Source organism: Alternaria metachromatica, assembly GCF_023757995.1.
Source record: "Alternaria metachromatica strain BMP 0045 chromosome Unknown scaffold_13, whole genome shotgun sequence".
Classification (NCBI taxonomy): Eukaryota; Fungi; Ascomycota; class Dothideomycetes; order Pleosporales; family Pleosporaceae; genus Alternaria; species Alternaria metachromatica.
Genome location: NW_026055504.1, coordinates 94,090 through 108,948, shown reverse-complemented (window position 1 = coordinate 108,948; position 14,859 = coordinate 94,090). Strand labels below are relative to the sequence as shown.

Below are 14,859 nucleotides of genomic sequence, written 5' to 3'. Positions count from 1 at the left end.
CTACAATCTCCTCATCACGCAAAATCTAATGCCATTCCGACAGAAACACAAGGACGAACGGCCCCAATACCAGCCCACCCAAGATTGGGGCTATTTGAAGTGAGGAGGAAGGTAGGCAGGGAATGAACGGCCGGGGGTCCGCTCTGGACGGTCGCGCTAGCCAAGACTTCCCCACCAAAATTTCCAGACGCGAAGTTGGGGATCAGTCCTTCACCTCCGCCGCCATGAACGCCGAGGCTTATCTGCGCAAGCAAGGCTGGCAGGGCTCAGGTCACTCGCTCGACCAGACCGGCCGCGGCATCAAGAAGCCGCTTCTCATCGCGCACAAGAACGACCAGCTAGGACTCGGCAAGAAGAAGGCGGCGCATACGACAGACGACCAGTGGTGGTTGCGCGCATTCGACCAGAGTCTGCAGAGCATTGGTACAGGCAAGGATGTATGCAGTCACGCACCACTGCGCGCGATCAAAAAGCTAATTCCCCGCTCAGAGCACGCTTGACCAGATCCGCACCCAAGGCATCTATCGCGGAGGTCTCTATGGCTTCTTCGTAAAGGGCGAGATGATTGGAGGTACGATTGGAGAATCCTCAGCGACTACAACAGACGCATCGAATCCCGCTTCCGGCGCAAGCACGCCTCCCACATCCGCATCCGACACCGAAACGCCCGCGCCTACCAAGGAGAAATCCGACAAGAAGAAGAAGAAGCGCAAGCGAGACGAGGGAGACGCTTCGGTTAGCAAAAAGGCGAAGAGCGACGCGGTCGAATTGAAGAATGAACAAAGTCCGGCGGCAGTCACGGGCAAAGACCTGAAGGCCGTAACGAAGAAGCTTGCGAAGCTGAAACCCGAAGAAAAGGCCGACTACGAGACACGCGCGAAAGCAAAGGGCCAGACACTGGAGCAGTACGTCCTCCGTCGCATCCAGAAGAAGACAGAAACGCGCGCTCCCAAGCCGGTCGAAGTGATCAAGGAGAAGAAATCGAAGTCAGATAAGAAGGAGAAGAAGAGCAAGAAGGCGCAATAAGCACGAAGATACAATGGTGTAGATGGAGAGAACAGTAGACGATCACACCACTCTCAGGGTCGGCGCAGGATGCTCGCAGCCTTTTCAGGGCCGATCGACCCGTGAAGCGCATGTGGGAGCTGTGCGGGAGCTGTCCGGAGAGCAGAAGTAAAAGGATCCTGGCTCGAGGGGCTATATGCTGCCGATCCATCTTCAATGAGCCGGGCATAATCATCAGGAGTGATCCCCAAGTCTGTAGGGGCCGCTGACGACTACCCCAGGGAACGCGGTCTGAATGCAAGACAAGGGCCACAACAAGAGCACCGGAGCAGAGAATTGACCGGGAAGCGCAACGTTGTGGAGTTAGGATTTCTAGGCGCATGACGTACGTGCGGAATACTGTATTATATCAATATCGCGATGTTGTTACAGACGAATATTATTCGATCACTCAAATAAACAACATGAACAGCATCCACATCTTACATTTCACCATCGTCTCATCCCCGCTATTATACACTGCTTCGTTCCACCAATACACACAAACAACCCCATCGTAAAAATCGTCATCGTCAGTGGAGAAGGGAAAGAAAACCCACCAAGCCCATCGACAAGACAAAAACCTACCAAAAGCAGAAGTTTGTCAACAAATCACCTCGCCCCGCTAACTCAGCCCGTCTTCCCACTCAGAATCCAGGGCCTCTTCTCCCAAAAGTCATCCTTGATGATATCCACGTGCTCCATCAGCACCGTCGCCTTACTCCGCTTTTTCTTATCTTTATCCCTCTGCGTACGACTCATGGGTACGGGCCATCCTTCATTCGCCTGTTGAGGCGCAGTAGCTGCAGCCTTACCATTCGTTTCCGACTGTGGTTGTTTGCCTTTATCCGGCCTGGCCTTTGAAGAGTTGGACTTGGAGGGTTTGTGTGTGCTGCTGTCTTTGTTGCGACTGCTGGTGGACGGGCGACTGGTGGGAAAGGCTTGGGAACTTGGTCCTGCAGCGGATGTTGAGGAGATTAGGGTGTGGAGATCGGGGCCTGAATGAGGGTATGGTAAGGTTGCTGATGTGGGCGCAGACTGTGTGGGTGTGGAAAAGGCGTGGAGTTCTGCAATACCTGGGTGGGAGATGTTGTCTTGGGTGCCCCAGCCTTGACCCGCTCTGTTGTCTGAGTCGCTCGGCCTTCGCTGAGGTGACTCAGTGCCGTCGATGGCGTACTTGCTCCAGTCTTGCCGTGGGCTGTTTCCTTTGACCTTCTCTCGCGTGCGCATCTCCTCTTCTGCGCTCATTGGCGGACTGGGTAGAGCCTTGTTCTTTTGAATCGGCGGGCTGACTTTGCGGGGCGGCGTCGATGTCGCATCTCGGGGGCTAACGATGCTCTCCTTCTCATCCAAAGTATCTCTCGTAGCTTTGAGTGTTGACGTTGATCGATGGACCGGTAAAGACAGTTTCCGCGGCTTGCTGTTGGCAGGAATGCTGGATATTCGCAGTGGTATAGACGGGGGCTTCACTGCAGTTGTGCTAGATGATGCAAAATATGAAGGCAGAGAAGGCTGGCTCGGCGATCGTTGTTTGGCACGCGAAGGCTTCACTTGAGGTGGGTATGAATGTGTCAAAGAAGCAGAAGCTGAGTGGGAGAATCCATGGCTGGCCGCTGCAGTGGCATGGTGGCGGTAGCCTGCTATAGGAAAATCTGCGGGAAAATCGCCCTGCGGTGTCACTGGGGAGAAGTTGGTACGTGTTGTCGGATTCGGTTGGCTCAATGACATCGGAGGCTTGCTGCTTGGCTTCAATATTGGTGGGGACAGCGGCAAAGGCGTCAACGATGGTAGATGTTGCTTGCCGTTCAAGGAGCCATTGTTGTTCCAGGTGGCAGTCGTTGGCGGGGAGAGCGGCATGGACGAACCTGGCATGTTACCCTCACCATCGGAGCCAATCGGATTGGACCTGAGTGGGTTGGGGAATGCTGATCTCGAAATCGTAGGTGGCGATGGCGGCGGTGATGGCGTCGATGTTGTGGAGAGAAAGGTTGGACGTCTGCATAGGCCTGGATTCTCCATCATCTCTTTTTTGTCCGGCAGATAGGGGATAGACCTCTCAATAGACTGTGATGCCCGGTGATTGGACGCTCGCTTTGGTGTTGGCTGAGCGATTGGTGGCGTTGGGAAGTCCGACAGCACGGGTGACGACAATGCCTCGGTCGGTGGTGTAGGGAAAAACTGCCACGGTTAGATACGTGGACGTGAATGCTGATGGTGCTGAAGCATCTCTTACATCTCTGTACAGCACCGTGCCTTTCTTGAAGCACTCTGGTTCGTTGTTGTAGTTGATTCCGAACTCCTTGAACAAGATCTCGTTCTTGTCGGATGACACTGTGCCTTTGAGTCTTTGCTCTGCTTCTCGCGCTCCCATGCCACCCTGCTGAACAAGGGTCCAGAAAGTGGTGTTGTAGAGATTGTTGATATGACCTGCACGATGGTCAGAGCCACTCTACGACCGACACCAAGAGCAAGCAAAAGATCCTGTCTAACAAGAAACGGCAGGAAGAAGGTGATGCATCAAAATACTTACAATCGGCTTGCCGCCAGCTCATATAGTGTCGAAGGTTGATATCGCTTGGGTATAAAACCGCACGCCCATCGAATGTCGGTAGGGGTGCTGTGAGTGGCTTATCCGGAAAGTATGTTGACCAAGAATACACATAGTAAGCAGTGAAAGTCGAGACAATCGTCGTAGTCAGTTTGCTAAACGGGGATCAGTTCTAGACGAATGACCACCGGAGGTGATAAAGTTGCACCAATAGGAGGATTCCCGTACCTGGCTCGTCGTTCGAATAAGGCGCAGTCCTTGTGAAAGACGAAACTGCGACCCACGTCAGCTAAGCCGCCCCGAAACATGCTGCCCCACCCCTGTGTATACCGCGCTGGGAACATTGGGCAGCTCGATGGAGGCATAATCAATCTCAAACACAACGTGCTCGAATAAAAGAATGCAACATACCTGTATTCGTCGCTGTTGCCAAATGCAAGGACAAGGTCGGGCAGTTCCTTCATGACCGCTACAGCCGCAGCATTCATGACATCGAGGCCATTCTTGTCGTTTGGCTTGAGGAACTCATATTTGGACGTGAACCTGTTCGCGCGTTGTTAACAATGGCCCTTGTTGGTGTACAATAGCCGAGATGTTGGCCTGGGGCAGCAATTCCGTTCATGCAACATGGTGACGGGTACCTGCATATCCCGGACCAAGAAAGTTTGCCACGGCGCAAGTGAGGGAGAGAGAATTGGTGAGCGTACTTGGAAAAGCCACGTCCGTCTATCCGTACTACAATCCAGGTGTTGGGAATTAGATTGTCGGGCTGCTCGAACCCGCGCACGTATTCGAATCTGGAGTCCGTTAGTTGAGGTCCGGTGAGCTTGTGCAGGCGGCCAGCTCTGGACGTTGGCGGCAGCTTCCCCACCCGCTTCGAAAAGCTATTGATTACTCACTTGCTGTTCGCCATTTATGGCCTCTCTGCAGATAACAACCTTTCTGCCCCTGCACAGGCGCACGGCATAGTCTTTGAGCGATGAAAGACAAGAATTGACGGACGTCAGCGCGAGCTTGTTTGCTGCTCAGGAGTGCGTAAGTGTGGTTTTGAAGGCTGAGAGTCCGGGGCTTAGGCTAACCCGGTGTGCAGACAGCAAAAGACGGTGTTTCAGGTTTGCAGATGTAATGCAGCTACCGCGACAAGCTTCTCGAGCCGACTGAAGCGCGGATAACGAGCGCGCAATTGGCACCCTCCGAACTGGCTATCATGCATTGCGTGGGTTACCCGCGGGTCGCAAAGTCTTTGAACATGGGATGAGTCCCCACACTCCGTTCCGGACGATCTCTGGCGCTCGGGCCAACGCCTTCCTCTCCAACAAAGCGACGCGCCCGCCGACACACGACCACCACCTTATCGCTTTCATGCACCAAGAGAAAGAGCTTCAGTGTACAAAGCAGAGTTGTACGCGTCCTTGCGCCAAGCCACTCTAGCATCTCCCCCTCATCGCACAGACAGACGCATGAAGCACTCGGACATGCGGCATCTCCCGACCCATACGTAGTTGCCGGAGCGGAGCGAGCGGTGAATGGGCTCAGACGCGTGCCTGTGCTTCTCGCAAATAACAGCCACGTGTGGCACCTGCTACGGGCTTCATGCTGGGAGGGATGGCGTAGCCTGACGCATACGGGACACCGGTTCTTTAGGAATCCAACTAAGGCCAGCCGCTACGCCATCCTCAAACAACAACACCATGCAATGTATACAAACACTACCGAGATCTTTCCGGATAGCTCCTATCCACCGGTTCTATAGCCTCTATCGCCACAATATACGTCTCAACCTCCGGAATCTGCAGCAGCGTCCTCGTCAAATCGCCGCGTTGAGGATTTAGGTTGTTGCCCAAAGATCTGTGGGGGTTCATACAGCAGCATGAACTCTGCACCCTTGCTCGTTCCTCCTGAGCTTTGTCATTTTCCTTTAGCGATAGCCTGGCCAGTGTATTCTCCTGGTGGTTTACCAAAGTGCGTCAGCCACTCAGCGATCGGCATACTCACAATTACAATTAATGTTTGTTATCACCAGGCATCACCACAAACAAGAAGCCGGGCCGGCGCATCAAAACATCAATCTCGGCCTTGTTATTCTCCGCTATTTACTGCAGGTCCCGTCCCGCACATCTCAACTTTGGATCGTCGGTCGATCTCGTGTCTTGGCATATCTATGTTCCAAAGACAGCATGTGAAAAGGGCCGTTCTCACGGCTCGGCCAGAAACAAATGTAGTGGCCAAGACTTTCGATCTAATTCTTACACGACGGGTATTGGCGACGCTGGCGTCATGAGTCTATGACGGGGTTAGTCTATGCCTGTTAGTATCAATTCTAGATGGTATACGACAGCTAGAAGCAAGACTTTCTGGATAATCACCGCCGAACCCGGCCTCATCGTCAAGATCTTCTTGTGCTCGCGCTCGTCTTGTAACGATCCGATTGCCACCACTTTGAGTTGCACTTTGGGTGGTTGAGTATGTCATGATCTGAGCCGGCACGTCTCCATCTGCGTCCACGGCACGGCGATGAGTCTTTGAAATTGGATCAAGATGGAAGCATGTTGCAAGATATTCATTTTCCTCGAGAGAATAAAGGGTTCAAAAGACCATATCCCTAACAGGGTTCACTATTTTCGTGCTTCGTGCATCAACCCTACCGCTCTCCAATAAACCCATCTTCCTTCGCCTGTCCTTGCACACCGCACTGCTCGGTTGCCGATGAGACGTAGTCTTCCGGCGTCAAGCACCATCTTGTGATACGCAATGCAGCTAGACTTAGACTGGCTGGTGATGTTTCGTAGAAAACTTTTGTGACTGGTTTAGAACTCCATCATTCCGCATGCGTGCTACCAGACGCCGAGTGCCTATCCCGACAGCAATGTGATATGCACAGAAGTTGGTGCACAGCTTCGGACTACACAACAAGAACACATGATTCTCGTCCTTCCCGCAGCTTCAAATCAGGTACTCCAGGGACCGCTTCGAGGTGGGACACGAGACAATGTAGAGACTTCTAGACTCGACGATTGAGATGTCCAATGAATTAAGCAAAGTGCCAAAGAAGTTCATTTCAAGGCACCAATGCATTAGATCGAAGGCCGAGGCCCGGTGTCGGCGGGTCGATGGATAAAGGTGCCAGTTGTGGCATCAAGGACTTCATCATCAACACCAAGTCGGCCGCTTTGAATGGCTTCTGCATGATGCGATCCTGGACAGCCTGTTAGCCTAGAAACGCTTTCGACGGTCATCATATACTTACTGCTCCAGCAGCAATAGCAGTATCAATCTGCTCTTTCCGAACGTTCGCCGTGACAGCAATCACAGGCAACCGTGCAGAAGAAAGCACCCCCTGCTCTTCCTCCCTTTTCCGTATCTCGCGCATCGCGCCAAGCCCGTCAAGTACCGGCATCTCCAGATCCATCAACACGATGTCAAACGTTTCTCTCTCCAGTATCTCGAGCGCCTCCAGGCCATGGTTTGCGACGGAGACGTGGCATCCTGCTTTCTTAAGTTGTTTGCCGAGCACTTGCTGGTTTATAATGTTGTCTTCCACCAACAGTACGTGGAGTTGGCGCATTGCCGCTTCCTCATTGCCGGTTTGTTGAAACATCTCTTTGAGGGTCCTGGGCTTCCATTCTACTCTTCGCGTCTTGACGTAGAATCCAAAAGTCGAACCTTGGCCCTGAACGGATGAGACGCCTATTTCGCCGCCTTGCTTCTCAGTAAGCTCCTTTGAGATGAATAGACCCAGCCCACTGCCGCCGTATTTGACATGCGTCTTCACGTTCGCTTGGCGGAAGCGCTCGAATATTTTGTGAATTTCCTTCTCTTGCAAGCCAATTCCCGAGTCCTTGACGGTGAACGCAAGATAGATTTCTTCACCAGTACCCCAATCTGGATTGCTTGTAACATCCCCGTCTTGCTTGCCCTCAGTAGCCCAGAACATGTCTTCCGGAAAGAGTTCGCGGGGATCTGAGGTGCTGGCGCCATAGCGGATGGAGAGGGCTGGCTCTTTCGATGGTTTGACGAACTTGATGGCATTCGTCAGTAGATTGATGAAGACTTGTGTCACGCGGGACGGATCCAGATGAAGGTGGTCAATGCCTAGACTCAAGAACGACGTGTCAGGTGTGACACTGTAAGAGATGTTGTGCGTCTTCATCTCAGCTTGGAAGATGTTGACGATGGATTCCACGAGCTTTGCGGGTTTGACTGCGACGGGCGTGATGGACAAGAGCATGGAGTCGAGCTTACTCAAAGTAAGTACATCGTCGATAATACGCTTCTGATGATTTGCACATTGCATGATGACGTTTGCGCTTTGTATGTTGTCATTGAGAGTATCGAGACACGGTACAGGTATATCGGCGAGCTGCGTCTGGCACTCGACAACCGCGTTGGCAATCGCATCTGCGCAATGTACAATGGCGCTCAATGGGTTCCGCATCTCGTGTGAAACTACGTCAATGAAGGCTTCCTGCTGTCTTTTTGCTTCTCTTGCTTCGGCGGCTAATCGAGCCTGGAAGGTCTGCGCCCAGCACAGCCTGCTAATGTCAGTCGTACAAGCCATTACGCTTCTCACGCTTCCATGCTCGTCGCGGTACGGGAAGGCCAGAACCTGGATCTGGGCGGGCTCGGGATCCCCAGTAGGAGGCGTGTACATGCGCTTCATGCGCAAGTCGGCTGTGACGTGGTCGGCGCCTCTAATCAGACGCTCCCAAACATCATCAGCTTTTAACCGATCATCCTCGTGATATGCGTCAAGAAAGGCAAGACCGATGGCATGTTCCGAAGGAGATTTCCCAGCTAGCTCATAGTAGTGATCGTTGGCCCAGAGCATATTACCGTCAAGAGATACATGGCACATGCCAACAGACGCGTGATCAATCAGATGGCGTAGCTTGAGATCACTGAAAGCCAGATCAGTCTCGAGCTGCTCTTGACGCTTCTTGGTGGATTCATTGTCAACGGCAGAAGATATGATACTTGACACCATGCGACCTAGGTCCCGGATAAATTGCGTGCATATATCGTCGTGGGGGCGAAATGGATTGGTGCCGAAGACGAGGTAGCCGAAAAGGCGTGTTCCACTCATGATGGGCATTACGACAATCTTCTTGGAAGGCGCGCTCCAACCTCTCCACGAGGTAGCGAGAAATCGTTCGTCATGCTCGATAACCATAGTGTCTGTGCCAGCCCGTCGCAGATCTGGTATTAGTCCTTGCTCACTGTCTATAGTGGCTGTCTGGACAAGAAGGTCGTGCCCCTCGGGGAAACCAAATTGGCCATGGAGTATCAACTGGTTCGAGCCTGGGGTTGAGTCCATTCGATAGAGCATGGACATGGGCACATCGTTGGCGTTGGCTTCGAGCGTGGTGAGAATGTGAGAGCAGACTGCGTCGACACATTGTGAGGGCACGGAGGCGAGCGTATTCAGGCAGGTGGTACGGCGGTCTGCGAGCTTCTGGCTTGTTACCTCGTAGCTAGTTGGGTCAGCTGTGTATTGGAAATAGGTCACTGGGAAACGCGTTTTCTAGCTTGGTTACTACACGTAACTCACGTTGTATTCATGAAGCCCTCGATAGCGCCTGGCATGCCTACTGGAACAAAACCGCCAGAGAAGAAGGCCTCCTCTTGGTAGCCTTTGCGCTCGACAACCGTGGGCATGGCCGAGCTATAATTGACCCCAGTGCCTGTCCGCTTGGCCTGTATGAAGTACTGGCTGATGGACGGCCAGAGATCGGGAAAGCCATCCTGGAAGAGGGAGCCCATGAGGTTGGGGTGAGCGCCCCCGGCCAAGGGAGCATAGGCCTCGTTGTATATGGCAGTGAGGTTGGAGATGTCCTCTCCCCACCAGAGGCAGGCTCCGCGCGAATCGGCCAGTACATAACTTGCGAACATGCGCAGCGTCGGGCTCCACGTGCTCAGTGGCCCCAGGCGGCTGCGCGACCAGTCCGTGGTGCGGAAGAAGGCGATATGGTCGGTCTGAGGTAGCGCCGCGGTCCAATCATCGTATGCGCATTCATCGTCGGGGTTCATGGGAGGAGCGCCGAAGCCGTCTTCGTCTGGGGGAGGGGTGAGCATCTGCATGTAGCTGCCGGCGCAGAAGTGGCAGTCGCGAGGGAGATACAAAGTGGCTGCAGCATCCTCAAAAGGAATCGACGTTTGCGCAGACTGACGCGGTCAGGCCCCGGTTATCTTATTCCCATGCGATGCTTCGGTTTTGGCTGCGGCGGTGCTTCTTCGGCCAGTACTGGCGTCGATTGCATGTGGGCACGGGGCACAATCGAAGATGCATCTCATACCTCCCCTCGCACATGCCGATCTGCCGAGATTCCCATCGCCTCGCCCCGGGCCACATGCCCTTTGAACCCATCTGCATGCCCTCGTACCAACCCTGTACATCTACGTCCCCCGAGACACGCTGTATGGGAGCAAACGAGATTCAGACCTCGCGCAGCAGCAAGACAGCCGCTGTTTGGCGGAGCAAACCTTCTCCTCCACAGGCATTACGACGCCACAAGCGGGTGATCCTTTTTCTTCATCGACCGATCACCGTCTTTTCAACATGGCAGAACAGGGGGCGCTGTATCCGCCGTGTTTGCAGCCTCGCCGGATGCAGCTAGATGCTCGTCGCTGCCCATCGCATTCACGCCCGATACTACTCCAGTACTGCAACCCACTCGCTCGTATCATGTCTGTCCGAACCAAGCGTGTCTGACTCACCTCGCCGCACTCTTCACCGGATGCAACAGAGATGCCAATCGCTGGTTGTATATGCAGGGATACCTGTGTACTGCATTGCTCTGCTACCGTGTTACGAATCAAACTGTAAGATTGATGAGAGCCTACTGCTGTCGGCCAACAAGAATTTCTCCTCTTTTCGAATATTACAACTGTCGACGTTTGGTGTTTCCAGGGTTAGTTCTGCTCCACTGGCGGTTTGTAAGCGTTACGTCATTTCGTCGAGATAGCCGTTGAGTGGTTACTCGCTCAATCGCCCAACCAGACATTACAAAGCATGTCACGATTGATCTCTAGCACCACTTGATATAGGCCTGAGATACAAAACACATTTTCATGTAAGAACAAAACTCTATCGGTTACACATTCATACTGAGCCTCACTTTCCACAATGTCTGTCCTTATCACGGGAGCCTCTGGGTATCTCGGTGGCTCGCTGCTTGCGGCACTGCACAACGACGAACTTCCAGAGCACAAAGACATATATGCTCTCGTCAGATCTCCAGACCAAGCGGAAGCGGTGAAGAAGTATGGCGCGCGCCCTCTCACTCTCAATTTACAAGATGAAGAGAGTGTGATCAAGAGCATCGTCGATGCGCAGATATCCGTCATATTCTTCCTCGTTGACGCTATGAACTCCGATATGCAGGTTCCCATGATAAAAGCCCTCGCAGAAGTCAAGAAGCAAACTGGACGCGAAGTCCACTATTTGCACACCAGTGGCGCAAAGATCTTCAGCGAACATGCGGGGATGCCTATCGATCGACCACTTCCCGATACAGATGCTGGTCTGTACAAATTACAAAAGAGCTCCAAGGCTCCTCATCAACTCTTAACGCAGGTATGAGGCAACTACATGCACGCGGCTCAAGGTCAATCTCTCTTACTCAAATGACCTCAGGCGACGAACACGAACAATGTCATCATCGAAACAGCGGAGGAACATGGGGTTCGCAGCTATATCTTCATCCCATGTATCGTATACGGTGAAGGCAAAGGTTTTGGTAACAAAATCTCGATCCAAACCACAGCTGTGGTCAAAGCCGCGAAGGGGGCCGGCGCCGTGTACGATGTCAACCCGGAAGGCTGGGTAGGTGTTATTGAATCGTCATCAAGCCAACCACTCGCATACTGACGATATACTCAGACTTGGCCCGTATGTCATATCGACGACAACTCGAAACTGTACGTGGAATTGCTGAAGAGTATTCTACGCGACGAGAATCCAGAATATGGCGAGAATGGGTACTATCTTGCTTCCTCCGGAAGTGTGGCCTGGTACGACATATATGCCGCAATGGCGAAAGCGCTTGCGAACCGTGGTATCATCGACAGCCCGGAAGTTAAGATAGCGGATGAAGCAGCGCTAGATAAGATGGCACAGGCCTTGGCTTGCCCTAAAGATCTTGTTGCAGTTCAGCTGGGTGGGAAGTGAGTCTACTTGTATGCTCACAAGCATGGACCAGATATTGACACCAGACACAGATGCACACTTGAAGCGAAGAGGGCCTATAGCTTAGCTTGGAGACCAGACCATGAGCCGAAGCACATCTTGGAGGCGGCAGATGCAGAGGTAGAGCTTATCTTGAAGCATCTATGAGGAATGAGCAGTATAGTAATGGGCATTGCGGCATCTCGTTCAAAGGCAAAACTGAACAGTTCTGCAGACTACATCAAGTCAAAAGCGTGCAAAGTAGGTGACACGCCGTTAACATAGACTGTAGGGTGTTCCGCTTTTTCCTAGGTTGGCGTGGCGGCATAGCATAGCTTCGAATTGTAGCTACCTTTTCCATAAGTGATAATCTGGAAGTTTCAATATGCCAGAGAACAAGAGGACAACCCAATGAAAGGTCCGCAGTTACTTTTCCAGTAAAGCTCTTTTTCTCCTATACTTAAGTTCTGACTTGTTCGTCTCCATCCACACTAGCTCATGCCCTTTCTTCACCAGACGAAGATGCCGAGCCCATAATAATGTCCAACTCTGCCTCTGTATACCTCTGCTGCGGCTGCTGCAAAGCACAATTAGCGACATCGGTCTAACGTGCTCCCTCAACAACTCACCTCCACGAACTTCGGTCCATCGTACTCTCGCAACAGCTCAACGTACTCCATCAATGGCCGCATGATCGAGGCATCAGCGTTCAACGCTGGACCACTAAGCGCAATGTCCAGGTCATACGCCAAGACGACGACTGGACCGCGAAACGGCAGTCCAAGGCTCTTGTTCTCGAAGAGTGCACGCTCTCCCTTCACATTCATGTCGTAATTGATCTGGATGAAATACGGAAAGTAGCGGTTGTGGAATGATAGTTTCTTGATCTCCTGGGCCGGCACACCGGGGAAATGGTAGTCAAGGCCGCTTACCGTACCTTCCTCGTCGAACGCCAGAACGGAGAAGATAGGTTTGGCTGAATTGGCGGGGAAGTGTAAAACGCGCCGCATGTTTTTGCCAATGGGTTGTTTGATGGCTTTGGCGTAGGGCTTGCAGGCGAGCTTGTGGCTGGAGAGCCAGTCGCGTTCTTGACAGGCTGGCGAGCAGTAGAGCATGTTCTTGCACTGGCCACATATCTTCTTCGCACCAGGAGTACGACAGGAAGCGCAATGATCTACAACAGCAGTGGGTAGAGGAGGGACCGGGATGTAGTCTTCGAGCATCAACGGATAGCCAAAGTCCTGAGGTGTGTATGGTGTAGTTGAGGACATGGCGAGCGGCTGTAGATTGAAGAGTATCGGAGCGATATCAGGAATGGATTATAATTAGAGAATGTACCCCCAGAAGGAAATAGAGAGCTCAGCAAGCGAGCTATGAGCTTAGAAGATATACTAGCATTAGTCGTACGGCATATGAATGAGGTCGCATGACGTCTATCTCACCGCAAATGACATACTGCCTTTACCTGAGAGCCTTGATCAAGTACCCAGGTAATTTCAGTATGGGCGGTAAAGCCACTGCGATGGATGAAAGAAGACATCGAAATCCACACCGCCAAACACGCCAATCGCCGGAAATAGGTCGCACTCGCCCCTCAAACCAGTGTTGCCCCCCTCGCTTCGTACGTCGAGCTCCTCGTTGCCATCCCAGCCACCTTCCTTTACTCCATTACGCGTGAAAAACACGTCGATATCTAACATCCTTCCCTGTTGCGACTGCTCGTATGATGGTGGGTTGCGCGGAACCGAGAAGGTAATACCAATACCCACAGTATCACCGGGCTTGAAAGCCGAGGTGAAGTCGATACCACCCCATGCATCGTTAACGTACTTTCTTCCATCATCTCCATGCACTCCAAGACTGGCACGTTCCCAGCCTGGGAGACGGAACGTAGGATAAGGCGGCGCAACGAAGCCTATCGCGATGCCGGCGTCTGCTTCCGAGAAGGAGAAGCCACCGCGACCAATTCCAAGGACTTTGAGTTCAAAGTAGACAGTCTTGGAGCGTTGTGTGTTGAGCGGTGAGTCCCAAAACACGCTGTACATGGGTAAATTTGTAAGGATACTCGAATCCCTGCAGTTCGCGTGGGTGCGACAACGCCAGTGGCCTGCTTGAGGTTGAGGGAGTAAGTCTCCCAGGTAGGATGGCGCTTTCAGCAGAGCAAGCTGCCCATTCTGGATCGCAGCATGAGTGCTAGGCTGCAAGTTCTGCGGTGGCCACAAAGGATTCATGTTGGTCCAAGCCAAGGCACGATCGCCATCTTCAGTAGATGCATTAGCAGTGGGAGAACTATCGTAGCCCATCGACGGTGGTGGAGGTAGAAGCGAAGTGTCAGGTACGACTGTCCAGTCGTGGTATGGCGGAGGATCCCAGCTAGGAGGGGGTTGCTGTGGATACGAAGGAGGTGGTCCTGCTGGGGGTGCGTAACCTGAAAACTCTTGTTTAGGTGGAGGCCCTGGAGGAGCAGTATAAGAAGACGACCCGTGGCTCGGTGGAGGACCTGGTGGAGCGGAGTACCCAGACGAGGATGAAGCTTGGTTCGGCGGCGGGCCAGGCGGTGCTTGATACTTCTCCGTCGGCGCTATATTATGCTGTTGGTCTTGGGGTGAGCTGTAGTAAGGGTTGTTTGAATGCAGGTTGTGTTGATCTGTCCCATATGACGGCCTTGAAGAGCTGTCGTCGCCCTTTATCTTGTCCTTGAACTTCTTGAACATGGTGGGGCTGGAAACTCAGAGCAATGCCGAAAAATGCCCTACCCTAATTTGTGGTATAAGTAGAAGGTAGTCGAGAAAATGCTGATCAGGGGTGTGTAGTATTGTTGAGTCACATACTAGGAAAGCGGGCGCACTTGAATGATGATGTAGCGAAGGTGGCCGGTTGTGGCTGTGCACGCGCAACAAACCCCGGGTTGATTGTCACCTACCCGTCTACGTCATCGTTGGTGGCTTGGCAGGGTCCTTGAAGCCTAAACCCCGGCCACAATCAATGATGCCCGTGTCGCGCTCCAACAAACGCGCGATTTCAACGCGATGGAAGTCTGGCAACCAGACTGTTCAGTCACGCATCCCTCGCATACCTTCCAGCCACAGCCTTGCCGCGGACC

The 14,859-nt window shown here is 52.8% G+C and overlaps 6 protein-coding genes across 6 annotated transcripts; 2 read left to right on the top strand and 4 right to left on the bottom strand.

Annotated features, from left to right (window-relative positions):
- Positions 1-224: 224 nt before the first annotated feature.
- On the top strand, positions 225-1,026 carry J4E83_006071 (uncharacterized protein; the record flags this gene model as incomplete). The annotated part of the gene is made up of 2 exons (XM_049332986.1): positions 225-437; positions 490-1,026. 2 exons carry the CDS (start codon positions 225-227, stop codon positions 1,024-1,026), a joined length of 750 nt encoding a protein of 249 aa, XP_049187676.1.
- A 648-nt stretch (positions 1,027-1,674) lies between these two features.
- On the bottom strand, positions 1,675-4,080 carry J4E83_006070 (uncharacterized protein; the record flags this gene model as incomplete). The annotated part of the gene is made up of 4 exons (XM_049332985.1): positions 1,675-2,508; positions 3,278-3,471; positions 3,821-3,849; positions 4,004-4,080. The coding sequence occupies 4 exons, from the start codon at positions 4,078-4,080 to the stop codon at positions 1,675-1,677; spliced, it is 1,134 nt and encodes a 377-aa protein (XP_049187675.1).
- A 2,570-nt stretch (positions 4,081-6,650) lies between these two features.
- J4E83_006069 (uncharacterized protein) lies at positions 6,651-9,670 on the bottom strand (the record flags this gene model as incomplete). The annotated part of the gene is made up of 3 exons (XM_049332984.1): positions 6,651-6,788; positions 6,840-9,063; positions 9,141-9,670. 3 exons carry the CDS (start codon positions 9,668-9,670, stop codon positions 6,651-6,653), a joined length of 2,892 nt encoding a protein of 963 aa, XP_049187674.1.
- A 1,045-nt stretch (positions 9,671-10,715) lies between these two features.
- Positions 10,716-11,759, top strand: J4E83_006068 (uncharacterized protein; the record flags this gene model as incomplete). The annotated part of the gene is made up of 3 exons (XM_049332983.1): positions 10,716-11,165; positions 11,226-11,414; positions 11,472-11,759. The coding sequence occupies 3 exons, from the start codon at positions 10,716-10,718 to the stop codon at positions 11,757-11,759; spliced, it is 927 nt and encodes a 308-aa protein (XP_049187673.1).
- A 493-nt stretch (positions 11,760-12,252) lies between these two features.
- On the bottom strand, positions 12,253-13,027 carry J4E83_006067 (uncharacterized protein; the record flags this gene model as incomplete). The annotated part of the gene is made up of 2 exons (XM_049332982.1): positions 12,253-12,333; positions 12,386-13,027. The coding sequence occupies 2 exons, from the start codon at positions 13,025-13,027 to the stop codon at positions 12,253-12,255; spliced, it is 723 nt and encodes a 240-aa protein (XP_049187672.1).
- A 225-nt stretch (positions 13,028-13,252) lies between these two features.
- On the bottom strand, positions 13,253-14,470 carry J4E83_006066 (uncharacterized protein; the record flags this gene model as incomplete). Its single annotated transcript, XM_049332981.1, has 1 exon — positions 13,253-14,470. The coding sequence occupies one exon, from the start codon at positions 14,468-14,470 to the stop codon at positions 13,253-13,255; it is 1,218 nt and encodes a 405-aa protein (XP_049187671.1).
- Between the last annotated feature and the right edge of the window lie 389 nt (positions 14,471-14,859).